At 35.5% G+C, this 21904-nt stretch overlaps 1 protein-coding gene across 2 annotated transcripts in view; it reads right to left on the reverse strand.

Annotated features, from left to right (window-relative positions):
* Positions 1 to 250: 250 nt before the first annotated feature.
* Positions 251 to 21904, reverse strand: part of NUP35 (nucleoporin 35) — a 34369-nt gene continuing 12715 nt past the window's right edge. The window contains exons 5-9 of one of the 2 annotated variants that reach the window (XM_028121305.2): positions 8414 to 8555; positions 5201 to 5270; positions 3639 to 3767; positions 2424 to 2588; positions 251 to 863 (exon numbers count right to left, since the gene is read on the reverse strand). In XM_028121305.2, the coding sequence (XP_027977106.1) occupies positions 786 to 863; positions 2424 to 2588; positions 3639 to 3767; positions 5201 to 5270; positions 8414 to 8555 (584 nt within the window). In that variant the 3' untranslated portion in view covers positions 251 to 785. The remainder of the gene's footprint in view (positions 864 to 2423; positions 2589 to 3638; positions 3768 to 5200; positions 5271 to 8413; positions 8556 to 21904) is intronic. The other variant, XM_028121306.2, reaches the window with a different exon arrangement.

The following is a 21904-nucleotide window of genomic DNA, read 5'->3' on the forward strand; positions in this document are numbered from 1 at the left end:
AATAAATAAATAAAAATAAAATGACATCATATCTGAGATGGGCTTTAAACAAAAGGGGGAGAGAAGAAACAAGGCAAAATATTGATGGTTCTTAAAGCTAAATTACAGGTATGTGGAGATTCATGACATATTTCCTCTATTTCAGCGAACACTTCAATTTTTTTAAATAGTTAATAAAATAAATCACTTACAAAAAAGGTTCAACATATATAATTGACAAAGTTTATTATCAAGAAACTTTAGTAGGTTTTTAAAAAGACTGTTTTGGTTTTAGAATACTGAAGGATGACAATCCACGACAAGACACGACACATATAAACAAGGATAATTAAAATATTAAATACTATCTAAATTAAAAGACCATAATTCAAATTGTTAATTATAATCTTTGTGTCTTGTCATAAGGAGCTGTACAAGTTACCCTTCATGAAATTCACCCCACCAACTCATGAAGACTACAAATCTTCACCACAAATTCAATTAGATAATTTACGGTAATCAATGCTGAGTTTTTGCGCTTAAGCATGCACTATCACAGAGAGCACAAAATCCTATTTACAGGGATTTTTTGTTTCTTTAAAACGTATCTCAAGCATCTTTTAAAGTGCGAGCTACAAATATGCTGTATCCTTAAAGAAAAAGGCTTCTAAAGAAAGTGAGATAGCTATCCAGTACTGCCATGAGTGGTTATACAACTAACCAAAGGAAAGGCGGCAGTACTCTGCTAACTCTGTTTTAGTGTAGCAGCCTCCTCCATGGTAGGTGAGTTCTTAGCTCTTACTATACTACCAGCCGAACATGTACTCCATTGCTTTGGATACAAGACTTTCATCTTTTTTTGGCGTTTGTCTGTCAGAAATTACCTATTAAAAAAACACAATTGTTAGGTTATAGTTTCCTCAGGATCATAGTCAATTCTAGAGTTAACTAATTTAAAAGAGCCAAACAGTTAAACGCATTTGTAATATTTAAAGATTAATATGTGGATTCAGTTAGAACATCCTTATGCTCTAAAGAAGGACAAAATCTTACTCCTTTGGCAAGATAAATTACATCTGCTCCTTTTATTAGGAAACTGAACAAACAACACAAAAGCTACAAGAGTTTTGTTTTGTTTTGTTTTAAAGTAGGCTACACGCCCAGCATGGGGCCCAATGCAGGGCTTGAACTCACAACTCTGAGATCAAGACCTGAGCTCCTGAGCTGAGATTGAGTCGGATGCTTAACTGACTGAGCCACCCAGGTACCCCAGGAAATGAGGATTGTTATTTTTATTTTTTTATTAACATATAATGTATTATTTGTTTCAGGGGTAGAGGTCTGTGATTCAACAGTCTTACACAATTCACAGCGCTCACCACAGTACATACCCTCCCCAATGTCTATCACCCAGCCACCCCACCCTCCCACCCCCCTCCAGTCCAATAACCCTGTTGGGTCTCTTATGGTTTGTCTCCCTCTCTGGTTTCATCTTGTTTCACTTTTCCCTCCCTTCCCCTATGATCCTCTGTCTTATTTCTCAAATTCCTCACATCAGTGAGATCATATGATAGGAAATGAGGATTTTAAAATACTGCTTTAGGGGCACCTGGTTGGCTCAGTCGGTAGAACACGTGACTTTTAATCTCAGGGTTGTAAGTTCAAGCCCCGCACTGGGTGTGGAGCCTACTTTAAAAATAAAAAAAAATAAAAAATACTGGTTTAAAAGAAAAAACTTAAAGGAAAAAAATACTTCTAGTCTCCAAATTTCAGGGTAAATCAAAAGACTAAATTGTCACTACCTGTCTTACTAAAGTGGAAAGTGTTTTATCCGCTGTTTCAGGACCCATGTCTATAGCTAGGCAAGTTCAGAACCTGGTTAACTTAGTAGGGGACAATAATAACATACTGAATGAGAGTCATAATACTTTTATCATTCTTCAATGAATACAATGAACTTTTCCTTTAAACTTTTTGAAATGAGAAATTATGAAATGGGAGCTGGCCAGTAGTTTCTCTGATAACCACAGCTACTCCAACCTGAGATTCTTCATTTGTGATGCCATCAGACTTAGTCAAAGGGTTTTGATATTCCCTCATGCCAGAGATGTTCACAAGAGAAAACTTTTAATGTATGCAAATATAACTCAGAAAAAACTAAAACTCTCAAAATGTTTTAAATAATGGGAAAGACATTTTTTAAAAATTCAACATAAGTTTTCAATTGGCCAAAGTTCTAATTTTTAAAATAGGAAATTTAAGAATGCAAAGTTTATAGGTATTTCATCAAGGCAATCACTTCAGTAAGAAATATTAAATGGCATACAAATCAACCCAATGAAAAAGTTAAACATGCTAGGCACTTCCCCCTTTAAAGTGTATCTTTTAATAAATAAATACAAAAACAAATAAAGTATATCTTCTTTATCTAATTCTTAAAATACCTGATAGTCACTAGTAGAAGCTTTGTATGCTGTAGCAAGAGGTCTCATGGTAGAAATCCTAGGAGTACTTCCAGGTTGGGTTGGTGTACCTAAGGTTTTGATTGGTGGTGTAAAGGCTAGAGATGGAGATGATAAAGCACACCTGTCATTGTTTTCCATAACACTCTGGAAAAATAAAGATAAAGAACTTCTCTGTTTATAAAGATAATATGTTATTATTCACTATTACATCCTATTTAGAAAGGAAACTTTATTAAAAGGAGCATATTTTCTTTGATCTAATTAACCTTTCAAACAATTTCAGCCTTGCTAAAACAATATAGGCTTCTTAGCTTACACTATTTGAGATACAATGCTCAGACAGAAAGTTCACTTCAGTGGCCTCAAACATGATCAAGACAACTAGAGACTTCAAAGAGTAAAAATCTAACAAATACTAGGAAAAAATACAAGGAAGAAAAACCAGAATCTTGAGGAAATCCTGGGGGAGGGGGGAGGACTGAAGTCCAGTGTTACTTAGTAGCCAGGAACCCCAGATTCTCCTCTAGCCTCTACAAACATCTGTTACAGCACAATATAATAATTACATAACTTTACAGCAACCACAGATTATAAGAACAGGAACCATACCTGCTTTTGTGCATTAATGTGTGTATACAAGCACCAAGCACAGTGCTGGTGGACAGTAGAAGTTCATGCAAAATTATTTAAGAATGACCATGATTTCACAAGCCACAAAGTATAAATTGTGCTAAATATTATTTTATAGGTATATATGTTTTAAAAGATTTTAAAAAAACGACTAATAAAAAGCTTCAGCGATTTAATAGTTAACCCTGTTAACTATTCCTGTGAAACCTTTTGTTCTGAAACAGCAGCATTCTTTTAAAGTATTTAAAGAATTTGATGTTGCTTTGCACAAGAGAATGAGAAGTTAAGAGACCTAAAATCTAGGTCTCACCTTTAACCACTGTAAGTTATTTAGGTCCTCTTGGCCTCTTAATCTGTAAAATGAAGTGGTTTGTATGGATTATCTCTAAATTCTAAAGTCCTGTGACATCTTTGGCTTCCCATGAAAACAGTACTATAACATCATCACATTTTGCAAGAAAAAGGGGCATAGTGAAGCAAAGTGGCATAACCGTCAATGTCAGTGCTTAGATTCCTGCTCTTCATATAGATTAAGCTATTTTCCTTACATCAGCAATAACTTACTTTATCTATACATGGTTTTACACCAATCATGATAGACTCTCCAAAAATCCTCCCATCTTTGCTTAAGGCTTTCCGGGCCTGCAGTTTAGATTGATAACGAATATGCATCCAATTTCCTGTGTTAGACATCTGCAAAGAATGAAGTTGTCTCTTAAAACATAAAATATATAAAATCTAAAAAATGAATTCTATTAGAAAATACAAATATATGAAGATATAGGGGCGCCTGGGTGGCTCAGTCAGTTAAGCATCTCCCTTCGGCTCAGGTCATGAAGCCAGGGTCCTGGGACTGAGCCCCACATTGGGCTCCCTGTTCAGTGGGGAGTCTGCTTCTCCATCTCACTCTCCCTCTGTACTCTCCCTCTCTCAAATGAATAAATAAAATCTTAAAAAATATATATATCTGCTTCCACTTTTTATTTGATGCCCCATAACAAGCTGTATGCAGGATTCAACAAAAATCCTATTAAACAATTTTTCTTTTTTTAAAGATTTTATTTACTTATTTGAGAGTGAGTTAGCGAGAGAGAGCACGAGCAGGATGGAGGAGCAGGGGGAGAGAGAGAAGCAGACTCCCTACTGAGCAGGGAGCCCGATGCAGAGCCCAACCCCAGGACCCTGAGATCATGACCTGAGCCGAAGGCAGATGCTTAACCAACTAAGCCACCTAGGCGACCCCTTATTAAACAATTTCAATAATTTCTACCTAACTCTCAATTCTCTACTATAAAGAATATGTGGCAAATACTGGGGCGCCCGGGTGGCTCAGTCAGTTAAGCAAGGAACTCTTGATTCTGGCTCTGGTCATGACCTCAGGGTCCTGGGATGGAGCCGCGTGGGGCTCCACACTCAGCAAGGAGTCTGCTTATCCCTCTCCATCTGCTCCTTCCCCAGCTCATGCTCTCTCACTCTCTAACATAAATATATAAATAAAATCTTTAAAAAAACGAGAAAAAAGGATATGTGGCAAATATTCTCTGAAAGTAATCCTCAAAAGATAATTGTTCCTTATAAATAAGTCTTATTAACACTTGCTATCAAGTTTTTAAAAATTGTATTCATCAATCTTATTTTCTGTAGGAATTAAAGTAAGTCAATCCCTGGTAACAGAAAAAAGATTTGTTATTTATAACTTGTTATAGGTAAGGTAAGATACTTTTTCAAAAAAGCTCTCTACAAGTTAAAAAAAAAGCCCTAAGAACTCTGTAAATCAGGAACTTCTCTCTTTTCCTTTATCTCCAATAAAACAAGCTCACACTGGAAGAAAGTAATATAATATTTGATGTAATTTTTGTTAAGACTGTGAACTATTAAAAAAGAAGTGGGGGGGTGGAGCCTGAAATTCTCACTCTCTTATCTTCTCTCTTCATCCCTTTTTATCAACTACTATGCAACTTCTAGCCTTCTAGACTCCAACAGACATATTCAATGAAAATTTAAAAAAAGAAAGAAAAACTTTTAAGTTTGGAAAAAGCAGACAATATTCAGCAGCAGAGTTTCCCTCAATTTACAGCTTATTTTTCTTCAGGCTAAATCTTGAACTGAAATGAAGTAAGCCTTACCACATGTTTTAAGATATTCCCATACTGTGCAAATTGTAATAATATATAGGAAGCAGATGCTTGAGGAAACCTGAAAAAAGAGTTGTCCAGTCAACTTTCATAATAAATACAAATGCAAATTACCATACTTGTGTTTCAAGATAAGTTTCCCATAACAGACTAGAATAATAGGAAATCCCTGATCATTGTTTCCCCCTGTATCAGCTTAAATCTATCATTGCTTATCACCCAAATGCAAGTATATTAAAGATAGTTTTGACTCAGCCATTCTTCTCCATCCCCAGATTCCATCTATGAAAACTCTAAAATTCCATTCTCACTGCCATTACCAAACCCTTAAGGAAAGAACTATGATGTTGCAGCTCTGTATATATTTTACAAGGGCATGTGAGCGTTTGTGTGTGTCTGTGTGTGTGTGTGTGTGTGTGTGAAATACTTAGGTATACTACAGTTATTAAGAGGAAAAGAATTTTAAATTATATACTCATATTATTATACATTGAGCACCAACTGAAAATTCAGAAATTTAGTTCTGAAACAAAAACGAAAAGTCAGTACCAATATCAATGGTATAGAAACATTTAAAAGGATGGTTACCAAGGTTTTAATAGCCAAAAATCTCTGAGAAAATTGTGATTTTTATTTTCTTCTTAAAGTTCTGTATGGTTTAAATATTTTATCAGACATTATTTTTATAGTCCAAACAATAAAGCTATTTTAAATTGAAAATCTGGAGTTTCCTTAACAAGTAACTCTCAGTTATCAAGAACCTGGATTAGAACCTAAGGGAAAAAAATCTGAGTCACAAAAATAAATGATAAAATCCACATATTAAAATGTGTATGAGTAAAATACTGCATTCAGGACTGAAATTTTACTTTATGTTATATATGTTTGGATATAAGATTTGTAACCTCAAAGAAAAGCAACAAATAAAGCAAAGTGCCTACAAAGCAGAGTTGAAGAAAATAAAAATGAAAGAAAATTAACGGTTGCAAGTGAGGGAGGTACTTGAAAAAGAAAATGTAATTCTAAAACTCTAGGGACCACTTTGAGTGGAAACATTCCAGTATCCTGTAAAAGAACCCCTTAAAATAATGAATAACATTTCATGATGACCCTGAATCAACAGGAAAAAGTTAAATTATCAAAGAAAGAACATCCATATTTTAGATGTACTACTCTAGATCACTATAAATGATCAAAATCTTTTTTTTAAAGATTTTATTTATTTATTTATTTTATTTGACAGAGGGAGACACAGCGAGAGAGGGAACACACGCGGGGGGGAGTGGGAGAGGGAGAAGCAGGCTTTCCGCTGAGCAGGGAAGCCCGATGTGGGGCTCGATCCCAGGACCCTGGGATCATGACCTGAGCGGAAGGCAGACGCTTAACGACTGAGCCACCCAGGCGCCCAAAATGATCAAAATATTTTATCCCTTAGAAGAAAACGTTTCATTTCTTGCAACCAAACTCATATAGAGGGTTACTAAAACATAAAACCAACAGAAAATTAATAGGTGGGAACGTGTATATCTTAAAAATGAAGAAAAAGACTAACAGAAGAACGTCAAGTAATTTATCTAATTACTGAGGAATCTTAAAAGTGACACCATTACTACTGAGCCCCAAAACAGATTTGGGAGTAGACATCCAAGTTCAAAGGCATAGCCATGTCGTGAGAGAATATGAAAATTTAAACATAAAAAAGAAAAAAACAATCAAGCCATCCAATTGCTATGAATGGGCTTTCTGGAGAATAAGATGATCTCCATTTTTACCTAAGGAGGATTAGAATCTCTCTGGAAGGTTACACAAAAGACAGGTGGCAAATACTGCCTTAAAGGGGAGAAAAACTGTAGCTGGGGACAAAAGTAGGAAGGAAAAGTTTTCACTGGAGATTCCTATATATTCCTTTGAATTTTTAAATTTTAAATAAATTGAATATATAAAGTCCACTAACATTTACTGTGCATTGTTCTTCAAGAAGCTCACTTTTTACCCCAAAACTAAATATAGTAAGACCAAATATCAGTATGACGTATCACACTTTCAGAAGCAAACCTTATGTAGTACAGTATGAACAATAACAGCTTAAAAATCAAAGGACCTAAGGCTTTTTGCTGACACTTTACTAATAACTAGATGTAAACCTCTGAATAAATCACTTAATCTAAAACCTCAGTTTTCTCATCTGCAGATGATGCAGTATGATCTCCAAAATGCTTTAAAGTACTTTTTTTAATCTAAAAATCTATTCAAAATGTATCTAGGGCATGTACAATTTCTATTAATACTCAGTATCCTGTAACTATAAAGTACCAACCTTGTGACACAGTATGTACATATACAAATGAAATTCAATTTGATAGTTCCAAACTGGTTAAGTCCAATATAAGCAGAGTAATACGGGCAACTGGGTGGCTTAGTCGGTTAAGCGTCTGCCTTCAGCTCAGGTCATGATCCCAGAGTCCTGAGATCGAGTCCCACATTGGGCTCCCTGCTCAGTGGGGAATCTGCTTCTCCCTCTGCTCCTCCCCATGCTCGTGCTCAATCCCTCTCTCAAATTAAAAAAAAAAAGGCAGAGTAATAACCACTACAAAGAAAGGAGATTCCTAAGTCTAAAGAGGCAATCCTGTTCCATTATCCAGCAAATACGCTTAAGAGAAAAGAACATGAGAAGTGGCAAACAGATAAACGATTAAAAAAAAAAACTACATACAAATACTGAACACTAGTTAATAATGTGCATGCTGGGGGCACCTGGGAGGCTCAGTCGGTTAAGTGTCTGACTCTTGATTTCAGCTCAGGTCATGATCTCAGGGTTGTGAGATGGAGCCTCACGTAGGGCTCTGCGCTGAGCATTGAGCCTACTTAAGATTCTCTTTCCCCTTTCCCCTACCCCTCCCTCTCTAAAAAAATAAATTAAATTAAATTAAATAAATAATATATATTCTGAAGTGTCAGGGTGATTGATTTGTAGTGATGTGTGCAACTTACTCTGAAATGTACCAACAAAAAAAGATGAATTAATGGAAGATAAAATGAATGTAAGTAAAATATTAACAACTGTAGAAGCCAGCTGGTAGGTATATGAGCATTTGTTGTGCGATCCTTTTTTTTTTTTTTTTGGTATGCTTGTTATTATAAATGCTGGGGATGGGTTTTTTTTTTTTTTTTTTTTTGGAAAGGTAAATGATTCAGAAACCTTACCCGAACACAGTCACCCAAGTGTCATCGAGATGATCTTCAGAAGTCAGAGAATCTCCTTGAGTATAAAAAGGATCCAACTGTGCAGGAGATAATGTTGTCTTTCGTGGTTGACCAATGTTTGCTGGACTAAACATACTTTGCCCTAGATTAGTATATTTAGTAAGTTAGTTACCAATTATAAACATCTTGGTTTATTTTAAATCAAAGATCTGTTTTACATGAAAAAAATACATTAAAAGCTGGCAACTGCAAACATAGTTCAAAACATACAACTGTAATTAAATGATAATTTTATACTACCATACAATTTCAGAGCTCATTAATAATTGAGCATAACTTATGATTTTGCAAAAGTTTTGTTATTATAAATTTGCTAATGTTTTAATTTCCAGTTCAGCCTACAGCAGAAGGATTTCCAATCAACCTCAAGGACTTCCATTTGGATTCATCTTCCAAACCTACCACTTTCATCACAGCACCTCTGCCTTAAAAATATGCAGTAACTCATTACCTACGGAAAAATCCAAATGCCTTGGCGTCCACAATATAGTTCCAACCTTATTTTTTCAATATTCCCCTAAAATGTATCTACCCTAGCTCCTGAGATGTAAATGCAGTTTTCTTTTATTCAGGTCATTTCTATCTGAAATGTCTAATTCTGTTCTTTCTTTGCTTACCCTTCAATAACAGCTACCAATTAGTGAGTACTGTTACATGTCCAAAATGCCAAGCTAAATGCTTTACATGTTCGTTTTATTTCAAAGGCACTGTCTTACTGAGACCACACATTTCTGAGAAGCAGAGATTATTCTTTCATCTTCAGAGTAGTAATAATAATGATTCACTCAAACAAAAAATATTTTTTAGCACTTAAATATGCACCAAGCAGGGGCACCTGGGTGGCTCAGTTGGTTAACCATCCGACTTTTGATTTCGGCTTAGGTCATGATCTCAGGGTGGTGAGATAGAACCCCATGTCGGGCTCCATGATGGGCATGGAACCTGCTTGGGATTCTCTTTCCCTATCCCTCAGTCCCTCCCCATCCTAGCTCATGCTCTCTTAAAAAAAAAAAAAAATTGCACTAAGCATATTCTAGGTATTGAAGATACAGTAGTGAACAAGTTAGACCAAAAAACAAAAACAAAACAAAACAAAACAAAAAAACAAAACCAACCTATCTCTAATGGAACTTAAATTCTAGTGGAAGAGAGACAAGTAAATAATGTTAGAAAACAGAAACTCCCACAGAAAAATAAATAAATAAAGCAGAGAAGGGAGAGAGGAAGAGTGTATATATCATACATCGAAGGGTTAAATGAAAAATGATTTCACTGAGGTGCCATTAAGCCAAAAAACAAAATCCCAATGGAATTGGAGGACAAAACATGCCAATATCTGAAGAAGTAAATGTTACCTGGAGAAAACAATCATGTACAAAGGCTGTGAGAAAAGATATGACTGGTGTTTGATGAACAGTAAGAAAACCAGTACTTGCACAGTAAGGAGGGGCACTTGAGGTCAAAACAAGTGTATGAACACAGAGAGGCCACAAGAAGTCAGAGGAAGAAAACAACCCTTTGTAACCCACTGTAAATAAAGCCTCTGGCTTTTACCTCAAGTGAGTTGGGAAGCCAATGGAAAACTGAGAGCAAAACTGACATAACAGGACAAAAATCTTGAAATAATAATGAACAGCAGCATTTTACTGAGTATTTATTGTACCATTTTTTACATGTACAATTTTATTTGATTCTAACAATCTAGGCAATCCAAATTCAAAGTATGAGCTCTTAGGAAGTAATGTAGTTAACACTTGTATTTACTACGGGAGCAGTTCTACAAGTGTGCACTGGAGACCCAGAGCTCCCGATGACCCCTCTCATGGGATCAAAATTTAAGGTTTCATTTGCCTTTACACTCTCACTTTCATGAGTATACAGTGGACCTTTCCAGAGGATACTTAATGTGATTCAATATAGAATTGAATATAGAGATTGAATATAGAAGTACATAGAGAATTCAGCTATTTCTTAAGCCAGACCTTAAAATTTGAAAAACACAAAGCAATGTCACTCTTCTCATGAGCATCTTTTCTTATAGAAAGTTATTTTTTACTTTAAAAAAAGGTTACTTATGTTTACATGAAACAAATTACTTTTAAATGAATACATACTGCAAAATATTATTTTAATTTCTAATGTAGTAACTATCAATAGCTATAATCCAAAAGCTCTTTGGGCTTCAATTTTTAAGAGTGCATTAAGGACCCAAGAGGTGCCTGAGTGGCTCAGTCAGTTGAGCGTCCGACTCTTGATTTCAGCTCAGGTCATGATCTCAGGGTGTTGAGCTGGAGCCCTGAGTCAGGATCTGGGCTCAGCGAGGAGTCTGCTTGAGGATTCTCTCTCTCCCTCTGCCCCTCTTCCCACACTCTCTCTAAAACAATAAATAAATATCTTACTAAAAAAAAAAAAAAAAAAGAGTATTAAGGACTCTGAAACTAAGAAGTCTGAGAACAACTACAGGGCCTTATACATGATTCACAATCCATGTTTACTGATTTCTGGAAGCTCTCTGCTCAATACATTTTTTTTTATTTTTTTTTAAAGATTTTATTTATTTATCCGAAAGACAGAGAGAGAGAAAGAGAGATCACAAGCAGGGGAGAGAGGTAGAGGAAGAAGTAGACTCCCCACCAAGCAGGGAGCCCGGGACTGGATCCCAGGACCCTGGGATCATGACCTGAGCTGAAGGCAGATGGTTAACTGACTGAGCCATCCAGGTGCCCCTGCTCAATACATTCTAACTATGTGTCTGCTATATCTGCTGCCTATTCATTTGTCCTGAATTCCCAATTGAGTTGAAAATCAACCTAAATCATTTCAAAGTGTTTGTAGTCAAATGGAGCTCTGAAAGTATGCTCTTAAAAAAATAAATAAAAGGGGGGGGGGACAAAGCTACTGTGTTAAGTTTTATAAAAGGCCATATACTATATATATTATCCTGATGGAAGATTTACAATTCACATAAAAAACTCTGAAAAATTATTGAGTAAAGAAATATTTTTAACTTTATTCAACCCCAAATCTCCTATAATGCCATTTTACCTTTATAAAACACGTATTTTGGTAAATGCTGATCTTGGGTTGAGTATACCCTATATACCATAAAAATGCTTGATTAACGAAAGAATTTACAGGAACTGCTATAAGGAAATGAATAATAAAGCTACTCAAGGGTGTGTGGGTGGCTCAGTTGGTTACACGACTGCCTTTGGTTCAGGTCACGATCCTGGAGTCCCAGGATCGAGTCCTGCATCGGGCTCCCTGCTCAGTAGGGAGTCTGCTTCTCCTTCTGACCTTCCTCCCTCTCATGCTCTCTCTCTACCATTCTCTCTCTCTCTCAATAAATAAATAAAAATCTTTAAAAAAAAATAAAGCTATTCAAATCTAAAGCTGAGATGCAAAAGGGTAGCTGAGTTTTCCTATTCATTAATTTCCTATTTATGAATACAAAATGATTTTCTCAGAACCATACAGAAAAAGTTCTCTTACCAAACATATTCAATGACCAGTCAGAGTGACACGCTGTTAATCCACAACAAAGTAGTACTGGAGACTCAAGTTACTCTCCAGCTATAACACTCAAAAGGTCAAACTAAATTTTAAAAAGAATCCTAAACAGCCCTCCAAATTTTATTTTGGGATATTATTACTTTATTTTAAATCCTCATGTTCCAACTGCTAGTGAATTACAAAAAATAAATAAATAAATAAAAGTATCTTTAATGTATGGGGGAAAAAAGAAGTACAATATCTTGCTTTTTTGGAAGGCAATATGTGATTGTGTTAGGAGCCCAGAACAGGATTGGATTGGATGGCAGAAGGCCAGTGTCACTAGCTCTGGACTAATCATTAACCTTGGTAGACAGCATTATGGGAAAATGAGAGAGAAGACAGTAAATGGGTATGTAGTTAGTTCACATGGAGTTCTATTACTTATTGTCACAACTAGAACAGGTTATTAAACCTCACTTCCTAAATATTACAACAAAAATAAAAACAAAAACAATAACAATATTAATGATAATTGCTAGCAAGTACTGAGCACTTATATTACATTCAAGGTGCACTTACAGGTTCTTTGCATGTATTCATATTTAATACTAAAAGCAATTCTATGAGATAGAACCTATGTTCTGCATTCTATATGCGAGGAACACAAAACACAAACATATATAAAACACCTATCCAACATAATTAAAGATTAACTGAAAGAACATGTTTAAGAGGTTCAATAAATGTTGGTTTCCATTTTATGAGGCCAGCATTATTCTGACACAAAAGCCAGATTAAGATCAGATGATCATCAATAGATGCAGAAAAAGCTACTGACAAAAATACATCCTCTTATGATAAAAATGCTCAACACTTGGGTATAGGAGGATCCTACCTCAACATAAAGGCCATATATGTCAAGCCCACATTTGACATCATACTCAATGGTGAAAGGTGAAAAGTTTTTCCTCTAAAATCAAGAACAAGGGTGCCCACTTACCACTCCTTTTGACATATTAGTGGAAGTCCTGGCCAGAGCAACCAAGCAAGAAAAAAATAAAAAATAAAAAGCATCGAAATTGGAAAGAAAGCTACAAAACTGTTTTTGCACATAAAATGATTCTCATACATGGAAAATCTTAAAGACTCCATTAAAAAACTTTTAGAACTAATTAATGGAATCTGTAAAGTTGCAAGATACAAAATCACATAGAAATCAGTTGCATTTCTACACCCTAACAATAAAAAAGAAATAAACAAGACAATCCCCTTTAAAATACCATCAAGAACAATAAAATACATAGGAATAAAATCAACAAAAGAGATGAAGGATTTGTATCCTGAAAACCACAAGACTTTGATGAAAGAAACTGAAGACACAAACAAATGGAAAGATATCCCATGTTCATGGATAGGAAGCATTAATTAATACTGTTAAAGTCCATACTTTTCAAAGCCATCTACAAAATCATCAACAAGATGAAAAGGCAACATATGGAATGGAAGAAAATATTTGCAAACCATATATCTGATAGGGGTTACTCCAAAATATACATAAGGAACTCATACAACTCAATGGCAAAAAAACAAATAATTTGTTAAAAAAAAAAAAAAATCAGCAGAGGAACTGAATAACATTTTTCAAAGACACACATATAGCCAACAGGTACCAAAAATGGTTCTCGAAATCACTAATCATCAGGGAAATGCAAATCAAAACCACACTGAGGTTTCACCTCACACCTTTTAGAAAGGCTATCATCAGAAAGACAGACACTAAGTGTTGTCACGGATTTGAAGAAAAGGAAATCCTTGTACACTGCTGGTGGGAACATAAATTGGTACAGCCACTATGAAAAACTGTATGGAGGTTCCTCAAAAATTACAAATAGCACTACCGTATGATCCAGCAATCCCACTTATGGGTACATATCCAGAGAAAATGGAAACAGGATCTCAAAATGATATCTACATTCCCATGTTCCTTGAAGCATTACTCACAATAGCAAAGATACAGAAACAATCAGTGTCCCTCAGTGGATGAATGGATAAAGAAGGGGTGATACATATATGTCATGGCTGTTTTTCAGCCACAAGAAGGGGGAAATCCTGCCATTTGCAAAACAAGGATAGACCCTGAGGGCATGATGTGCATGCTGTTAAGTGAAAGAAGTCAGACAAAGAAAAGACAAATACTGTATGATCTCACTTTTATGTGGAATGTAAAAAGCCCAATTCAGAGGAAGAGAGTAGTGGTTACTATGGCACGGGGGCTGCAGAATATGGGGAGATGTTAGTCAAAGGGTACAAATTTATTCATAATATGAGTAAGTTCTTGGGAGGTAAAGAACACCATGGTGATTATTGTTAATAATATTGTATTATATAATTGAAAGCTTACACCACAGTCATTCTGTAATATATGTATGTCAAATGAACACACCGTATTCCTTAAATTTAAACAATGTTTTATGTCAACCGTATCTGGAACTTGTAATAAATGTTCCCCTAAGTTATTATATCCCTAAGAATTAACCGTTAGTCCAATAATCAAATGGAACAGTGGTAGATAAGAACTCACAAAAGTTAACTGTTTTAACAATACAGAACTTCAATATAAATGATGTACTTGGTACAATTATTCTTTTATACTGAAGGCACAAATATATTGAGTCAAGTCTAAAAGACTTCCACAAATGATGTCCAACTCTTGCCTCCAGATGGTACCAAAACAAAACTATACCCTCAACAGGATCAAAAGTTAAAGGTACCAATTAAGTAAAAACTATTAATGCAACCATGTGATTCTAACTAAAAAGAAAAAAAATGTGGTCACCTAAAGATTTGAAAATTCTTATACAACTTGAATCCATATACTTCATTTGGACTCAAATTTAGAAACCCACAATTAATCTAATTTAACCTAGTAACACAGGCTTTCTTTCAGAAAAAAAATATGTTTCAGATCACCTCAGATCTATAGGCATTATTAAAACATCTATTTAATTCAGAACACTATCTTAGACACTACTAGAAAACAAGGAAAGATGCTCAAGACTGACTGCTTATGTTCAGTCATCAAGTAACCAGGTTAACAAAAAACAGCTCAGCAGCCAGAAAGCTTGAAAAATGAATATTCAAATATTTTTTTATAAAAGCAATCAAACAAGTGAAAATATGCAATCATTATTAACTCTAAAGAAAATGAAAAGGTATACAAGAAGGAAATGGAATCTCAGTATATTACATGGATCAGTCTTACAGATTTATCTTCTAAAACCAAATTCATGAAGAGACAATACAATTTGTTGGAAAAAAAGTCAAACCGCATACATGATTTAATACATTTAACAATTATTATTTTTCCTCATTATCACAGATGCATTTAATAAGTACAACACATTTTTGAAATGAAGACGATTTAAAATGGAACACGCTACCTGACAATTGTCTGCTTATCAACTAACTTATCAACTATCCCTTTAGGAAATAAGCAAAAGCACACAAAAGATACTCTTAAATAAATTTAGTTCTTACTACAAAGACATGCTTTTAACATACAAAAGACAGTAAAAGGCATTTTAGTATAAAATCTGAAGCCAATTCCAATTTTTTATGTTGTGTATTACCATTAAAAAGGTTCAATTTAGTAATGCTACATCATGTAATAACCCTCAAGCAAGAAATTAAATGAAGGCTCAAAATGAGACAACCATTATGACCTTTAAAAATAAAACAAATCAAAATTAAGTCTCAAACAAATAAGCAATCTAATTTTTGCCCTGTCAACTGCTCTGAAAAACGTAATTACTTATACGTAATCTAAAACTATTTACATAAGTTTAGCATAATTGCCCCCCATCTTGTTAATGTTTAATTGCTCCACTGATTTTACTTCCTTTCAATCAGACTTCTGGTACACACACATGCTAAGCTTTCTAAGATGAAAATAAAGTATACCTATCAAACCACATCAAATTGGACTGTAATGTGTCTCCCTTGGTAAATCACTATTCAAACACTCTTCATAAGATCAAATTAGAGGGCAAAAGACCTTATTACCCTTTATGAAATGTCTTCCATTAAGGAACAGATTCAATTATTTCAAAATAGGCCACTAACATCAATGAAAACAAGAGATAAAAAGAGTGGTAAATTTTAAACAGATACATGGCATATGAAACTTGGGAAAAAGAGATTTCTGGCAGTGTTGTTGCCTTTTTACCATGAAACAAAGTAGCACAATGTGTACTAAAGAATTTGGCCTCAGACCAAAGAGAGGTCTGGCCTTTGTTGAGGTTTCTGGAGGTAACCTCTAAATCCTAGTTATTTTCCCAGAGACAGGAGTGTTTTTGTTATTCACACACATGCCTCAAGGGCACTTGATAGTTTATGCTCAGGCTGGGAGCAGATCACACCATAAAGACCAACCATGTGATTCTGGTGGGGGTTTGAGCCATATGCCATCATCCCACCTGTAGGCAGAGGAGGGGACTGGAGACTGATCTTAGCCATTTGATCAATGACTCAATCAATCACGTTTCTGTAATGAAACTCCAATAAAAACTCTGGACATGAAGGCTTCAGTAATCTTGCCTAGCTGGCAATATTGCATGTATAAGCACCACACTAACAATGCTGGGAGAGTAACACGTCATGGAAGCTTCATGTTTGGAACTCGCCTAAATTTCGCCCTATGCGTTTCTTTGGCTCTAATTTATACTGTTTTGCCATAATAAAACTGTAACGTTAAACACAGCACTTTCAGTGGGTTCTGAGTCTTTCTGATGAATTATCAAACCTTAAGAGTAGGTTTGAGAAATCCCTGCATTTTTAGCCAATTGGTCTGAATGGAGAGCAGCCTTGGGGACCTCCAAATTTGCAAGTGGCATCTGAAGTAAGGGCAATCTTGGGGGGGGAATGTTTCCTCAGATTTTTCAGATAACAAACTCATTGTACCCAAGAGTATATTGAACAATGGATAGAACAATGCCCAATCAAAAACATGGCAAACTGAACACTTGTATTCATCTCTAAGCCCGGTCAGACACCCAATGACAGTGTTCTAGAAAGTCTCAGGTTTTGAGAACACAGGAACTGTGGAAGGTGTGAAAGAGGATGCTGGCTGAAATCAAGGAAAACTTGTTTAAAGTGTATATAAAAAGGAATGATATGGCAGGGCCTTCCTTATCTTAGGCAGCCAGAGGACTATCCTTCAGCCACTCCACCTCAAGAGACCAAGAATTCAGTATCTGAGGAAGAACCTTACTGACTCAGGACCCAGTGAGTCCAATCACAGTAGAGAACTATATGGAAACTGACTAAGTGAAAGTCTGCATATTGAAAAGGAGACTTCTCCCTTTTCTATATTCAGAATACCCGCTTAGACTAAAGATTGAATGTAAAGAACTCTTCTTTGGGAAATTAAATTCAAAGGAAAAAAAGACCTACATATGCTGAAATCAGAGATTTTCCCAACAAAAATCTAGCTGGACTGTTCATTCCTCTTACAGTAAAGCCCACTAAGAGACAAAACAGCCACCAATTTCCACTCTCCAGCCAATGTTGATCCACATACACGCACAGTTTCCAAGTACCTTTTTAGTGTCTCATTCAATTAAATACACCCCCACCAAGAAAGAATGAATACTGGAAAAAAAAGAGAGAGAGAGAGAGAGAGAAATAAGAACTAGAAGGAAAAAGGTAATATGAGCAGGAATAAAATAAAAACCAACATTAATCTCACTGGTAAGATATTTTACCCATAAAACAAGAAAAGGATACTATATTTTTAAGTACATTTAGAGAACTACAACAAAAATGTTCTTGGAAATTTAAAACGGCAAAATAAAAAATTAATACAAGAGTTGGAAACTGAGGTTAAAGACATGTCCTAGAAAGTAGAATACATATATAAAACACAATGTAAGGGAGAAAAAGTAGAAAATTAGAAATCTCTGCAGAGCTCACAAACAAAAGGAATTCCAGAAAAAGGAAACAAAAAACATAAGAGCAATTACCAAACAAATTCAGGGAAATTTCCCAGAACTGTAGGTAAGTGTCTTGATTTAAAGGATCTATCCATAAATTCCCCAGGAAAACAAATGAAAAAGTCCCACACCAAGGCACAGCTGTGAAATTGAGAACACAAACCATAGAGAGATCTTAAATTTTTGGAAATCAGGCCACATACAAAGCCTAAGAAATCATCACCACACATGACTTCCACAAAACACTAAAAGCTTGAAGACAATGGAATGATGCCTCCAAAATTCTGAACTAAAATACTATACAAACTAGCAATCCAGTGTGAGGACAGAAAAAAAGCATTTCAGATATGAGGTCTTAAATTTCATTTCTCTCACAAGCTTTCTTAGAAAGCTACTCAAATATGTTCCTCACCAAAATGAGGAAATAAACTAAAAAAGAAGCATATCATCTAGGGAAAATAGTTCAACTCTAGAAATTTGCTAAGGCAAGTCCTAAGATGATAGCTGTATACCATGCTGAAACAGGAAACAGCCAGAAGAGAGGTTGAGAGAGAAGTTCTCGGTTTAAAGCAAAACAAAAAAGTATTTGAAACTATCTTTGAGCATTTTTAAAAAGACAGATATGTATCTTAGCAACATTTGCTTAAAATAAAGGGAGCAGATGGTACAGAGAAAAGCAAACAGGAAAAAAACAATTATTAACTTAAAGAGACATAAAAATTTTAGAGAAAGTCTAAATTATACTATTTGGTTCAGCATAAAAAAGTGTTTATATAGTTGTAAACACTGACAAATGAATAAAGTCTGATGTAATTATATTCAGTAATGGAGGGGAGAGAAGATAGATTATCTCCAATTACCTTAAGATAAATATACCAATATTGAAAACTGAAAATCATTTAGCAACATAATCATATATGGTTGACTGAGTAATGGACCTCCAACATGACTAAATCCTAATACCTGGAACCTGTGAATATTTACCTTATATGACAAAAGGGACTCTGCAGATATAATTAACTATCTTGAAATGGGAAGATTATCCACGATTATTCAGGTGAGCCCCCAATATATCCGCTAGTGCCCTTACAAAAGGGAAAGGAAGGGAAATTTTAACTATAGAGAGGTGATGTGATGATGGAAACAGACTGGAGATACACTTGAAAATAAAAGGCACCACAAACCGTAGAATACAGGTAGCTGCTAGAAGCTGGGAGGAAGGAAAAAAGAAAAAAAGAAAATGGATTCTCCCCAGAACCTCCAGAAGAAACTGGTCCTATCAACACTTTGATGTTAGCCCAGTGATTCTGGACTTCTGACTTCTAGAACTGAAAGAGAATAAATCAAGTTATTTTAAGCCATTAAATTTGTGGTAATTTGTTACAGCAGCAATAGGAAACTAATACAGCATCTCATTTAGATAAATGGAGGTAAATTCCAAAAGGAATAGCTCTAAGATCTGGACTGGTTAGTTCTGGAGGAATAAAGCTAAAGAATGCTGCACTTCATTATAAGTATTTAAGTGCTGTTTGATTTTTAAAAACTATCTGCTTTTATTATTTTGACTAAAATATAAAATATTATCTGTACCACAATTAGATGCCACCGAATGGTACTATGGTTAGTCTGGCATGAGATTAAATAAATTTTGAGGACTAATTTTTAAAAAGTCAATATGGTCGGCAGAAAATGGTTTCCCAAATATGCCCACATCCTAATATCCAGAAACCATGAGTACATTACATGGTAAAAAGAAACAGGGATGTAGATGGAATTAAGACTGCTAATCAGCTGATCTTAAATGAGAAGATTATCCTGGATTAACCTAGTAGGTCCACATAATCACAAGGTTCCTTAAATGGGGAAGGAAAGGAGTGATATAAAAAAGGTCCAACTGGCTAGTACAGGCTTCAAAGATGGTAGGAAACCACAACCCAAGTAATATGGACAACTCTAGAAGCTGGAAAAGAGAGAGAGAGAGAGAGAAAATTCACCTTTAGAACCTCCAGAAAATAATATAGAGAAGAAAAAGAACCTACCAATGCCTTGATTTTAGCACACTGAGACACATTTTAGACTTCTGACCTCCAGAATTTTTATATAATAAATCTGAGTTGTTTTAAGCCATAAATCTGTGGTAATTTGTTTCAGTAGTATCCAAAACTAATGCAATCTAGAATAAGATTACAGTTTATTCTAATTATATATATGTGTGTGTATATATATATTTTTTAAGATTTTTATTTTATTTTATTTATTTATCCGACAGACAGAGAGAGGTAACAGCAGGGAGAGCAGCAGAGGGAGAAGCAGGCTCCCCACTGAGCAGGGAGCCCTACTTGGGGCTCCATCCCAGGACCCTGGGATCATGACCTGAGCCAAAGGTAGACGCTTAACCGACTGAGCCACCCAGGCGCCCCTAATTATATTTTTTAAACACTATGCCATGCCAAGTTGCACACAAATACTCCAATACTCTTTTTGGTATTGGGATGTCACTGCCTCAAAACATTATATACACATATATTGGTTTCCTGTGTCTCCTATAACAAATTACCACACACTGGGTGGCTAAAACAAAAGAAATTTATTCTCTCACAGTTCTGGAGGCCAAAAGTCCAAGATAGATCAAATTTTCAGCAGTGTCAAATGTATGCCAAAGGCACGAAGAGAAAACCCATTGCTTCCTCTCTTAGCTTCTGGTTACTACTGCTGGCATGTTTTGTTGTTCAATGGCTTGTAGTGACAACACTCTAAACTTTGCCTCAGTCTTCACATCACTTTATCCTCTGTATGTCTCTCAGGTCTGTGTCAAATCTCTCTCCTGTTCAGGACACTAGTAATTGGATTTAGGGACTACCTAGGTAATTACCAGGATTACCTTCTCCCCACTCTTCTCTCTCCGTAACTCCCTAGCTTTCCTTGGGAGCTCCTTCTCTCAAGATCTTAAACCATTTGTTTTAACCACAGAGGTTCTAGGGATCAGGACATGGACATATCATTTCACAGCCACCATTTAACTCACTACAATTTACATCCACCAATCCATTCAGTCAACAAATATTTACTGAGGTCCCTTTATAACCAGCTCTGTGATGGGTAAATAATGAAAAAATAGAAGGAATCTCTGTCCTGAAGGAGTTCATAATCCAGTAATGGCGAAAGATAGGAGCTGAGCAGAAAGAGCTGTACAGGAGCTGTACAGCTGCACATACAAGGAACCACTAACCCAGATCAGAAAAAGAAGTGTCAGGAAAAGGTCCCTCACAGATAAATTAGTCCTTTTCCTTCCCTTCTGAGAACATTATCAGAACTCTGAGCCCCTAGCATCAACAAAAGCAGTCAGAAGGTGCTATAGTCTGAATATCGCACTTTAATCTATTAACAATATGCTAAAATAATGACTCTAATTCAGTAGATAAAATTGGTATACCATCTGAGAAGACAACTGATAGATACAGGAAAGAGCTTCTCAAAAAAAATTTTTTTTAAGGAAAATTTAGAAGAGTATAAAAAGCAGAGGAATATTTAAATAGTAGCAGAAGAAAACTGAGGGGTATGGAAGGGGAAACAGGGCAAACATTCAGGGCAATAATAGGTCATGGTTGAAAAAAGTTTCTGAAAGTCTCTAATCTAGAGTTCCCACTTTGTAATATGACCAAGGTTTCCCTGCACCAGAAATAAGATTTTTAAAAAGATTTTAACATCAGGGCGCCTGGGTGGCTCAGTCGTTAAGCGTCTGCCTTCGGCTCAGGTCATGATCCCAGGGTCCTGGGATCAAGTCCCGCATCAGGCTCCCTGCTCAGTGGGGAGCCTGCTTCTCCCTCTCCCACTCCCCGTTTGTGTTCCTGCTCTCACTCTCTCTCTCTCTCTCTGTCAAATAAATAAATAAAATCTTAAAAAAAAAAAAGATTTTAACATCAGCTACAAAATTAAAACAAATAAA

Source organism: Eumetopias jubatus, unplaced genomic scaffold (genome assembly GCF_037043125.1).
Source record: "Eumetopias jubatus isolate StellerSeaLion01/CBP00866 unplaced genomic scaffold, mEumJub1_p1.0 scaffold_3, whole genome shotgun sequence".
In the NCBI taxonomy this organism is placed as follows: Eukaryota; Metazoa; Chordata; class Mammalia; order Carnivora; family Otariidae; genus Eumetopias; species Eumetopias jubatus.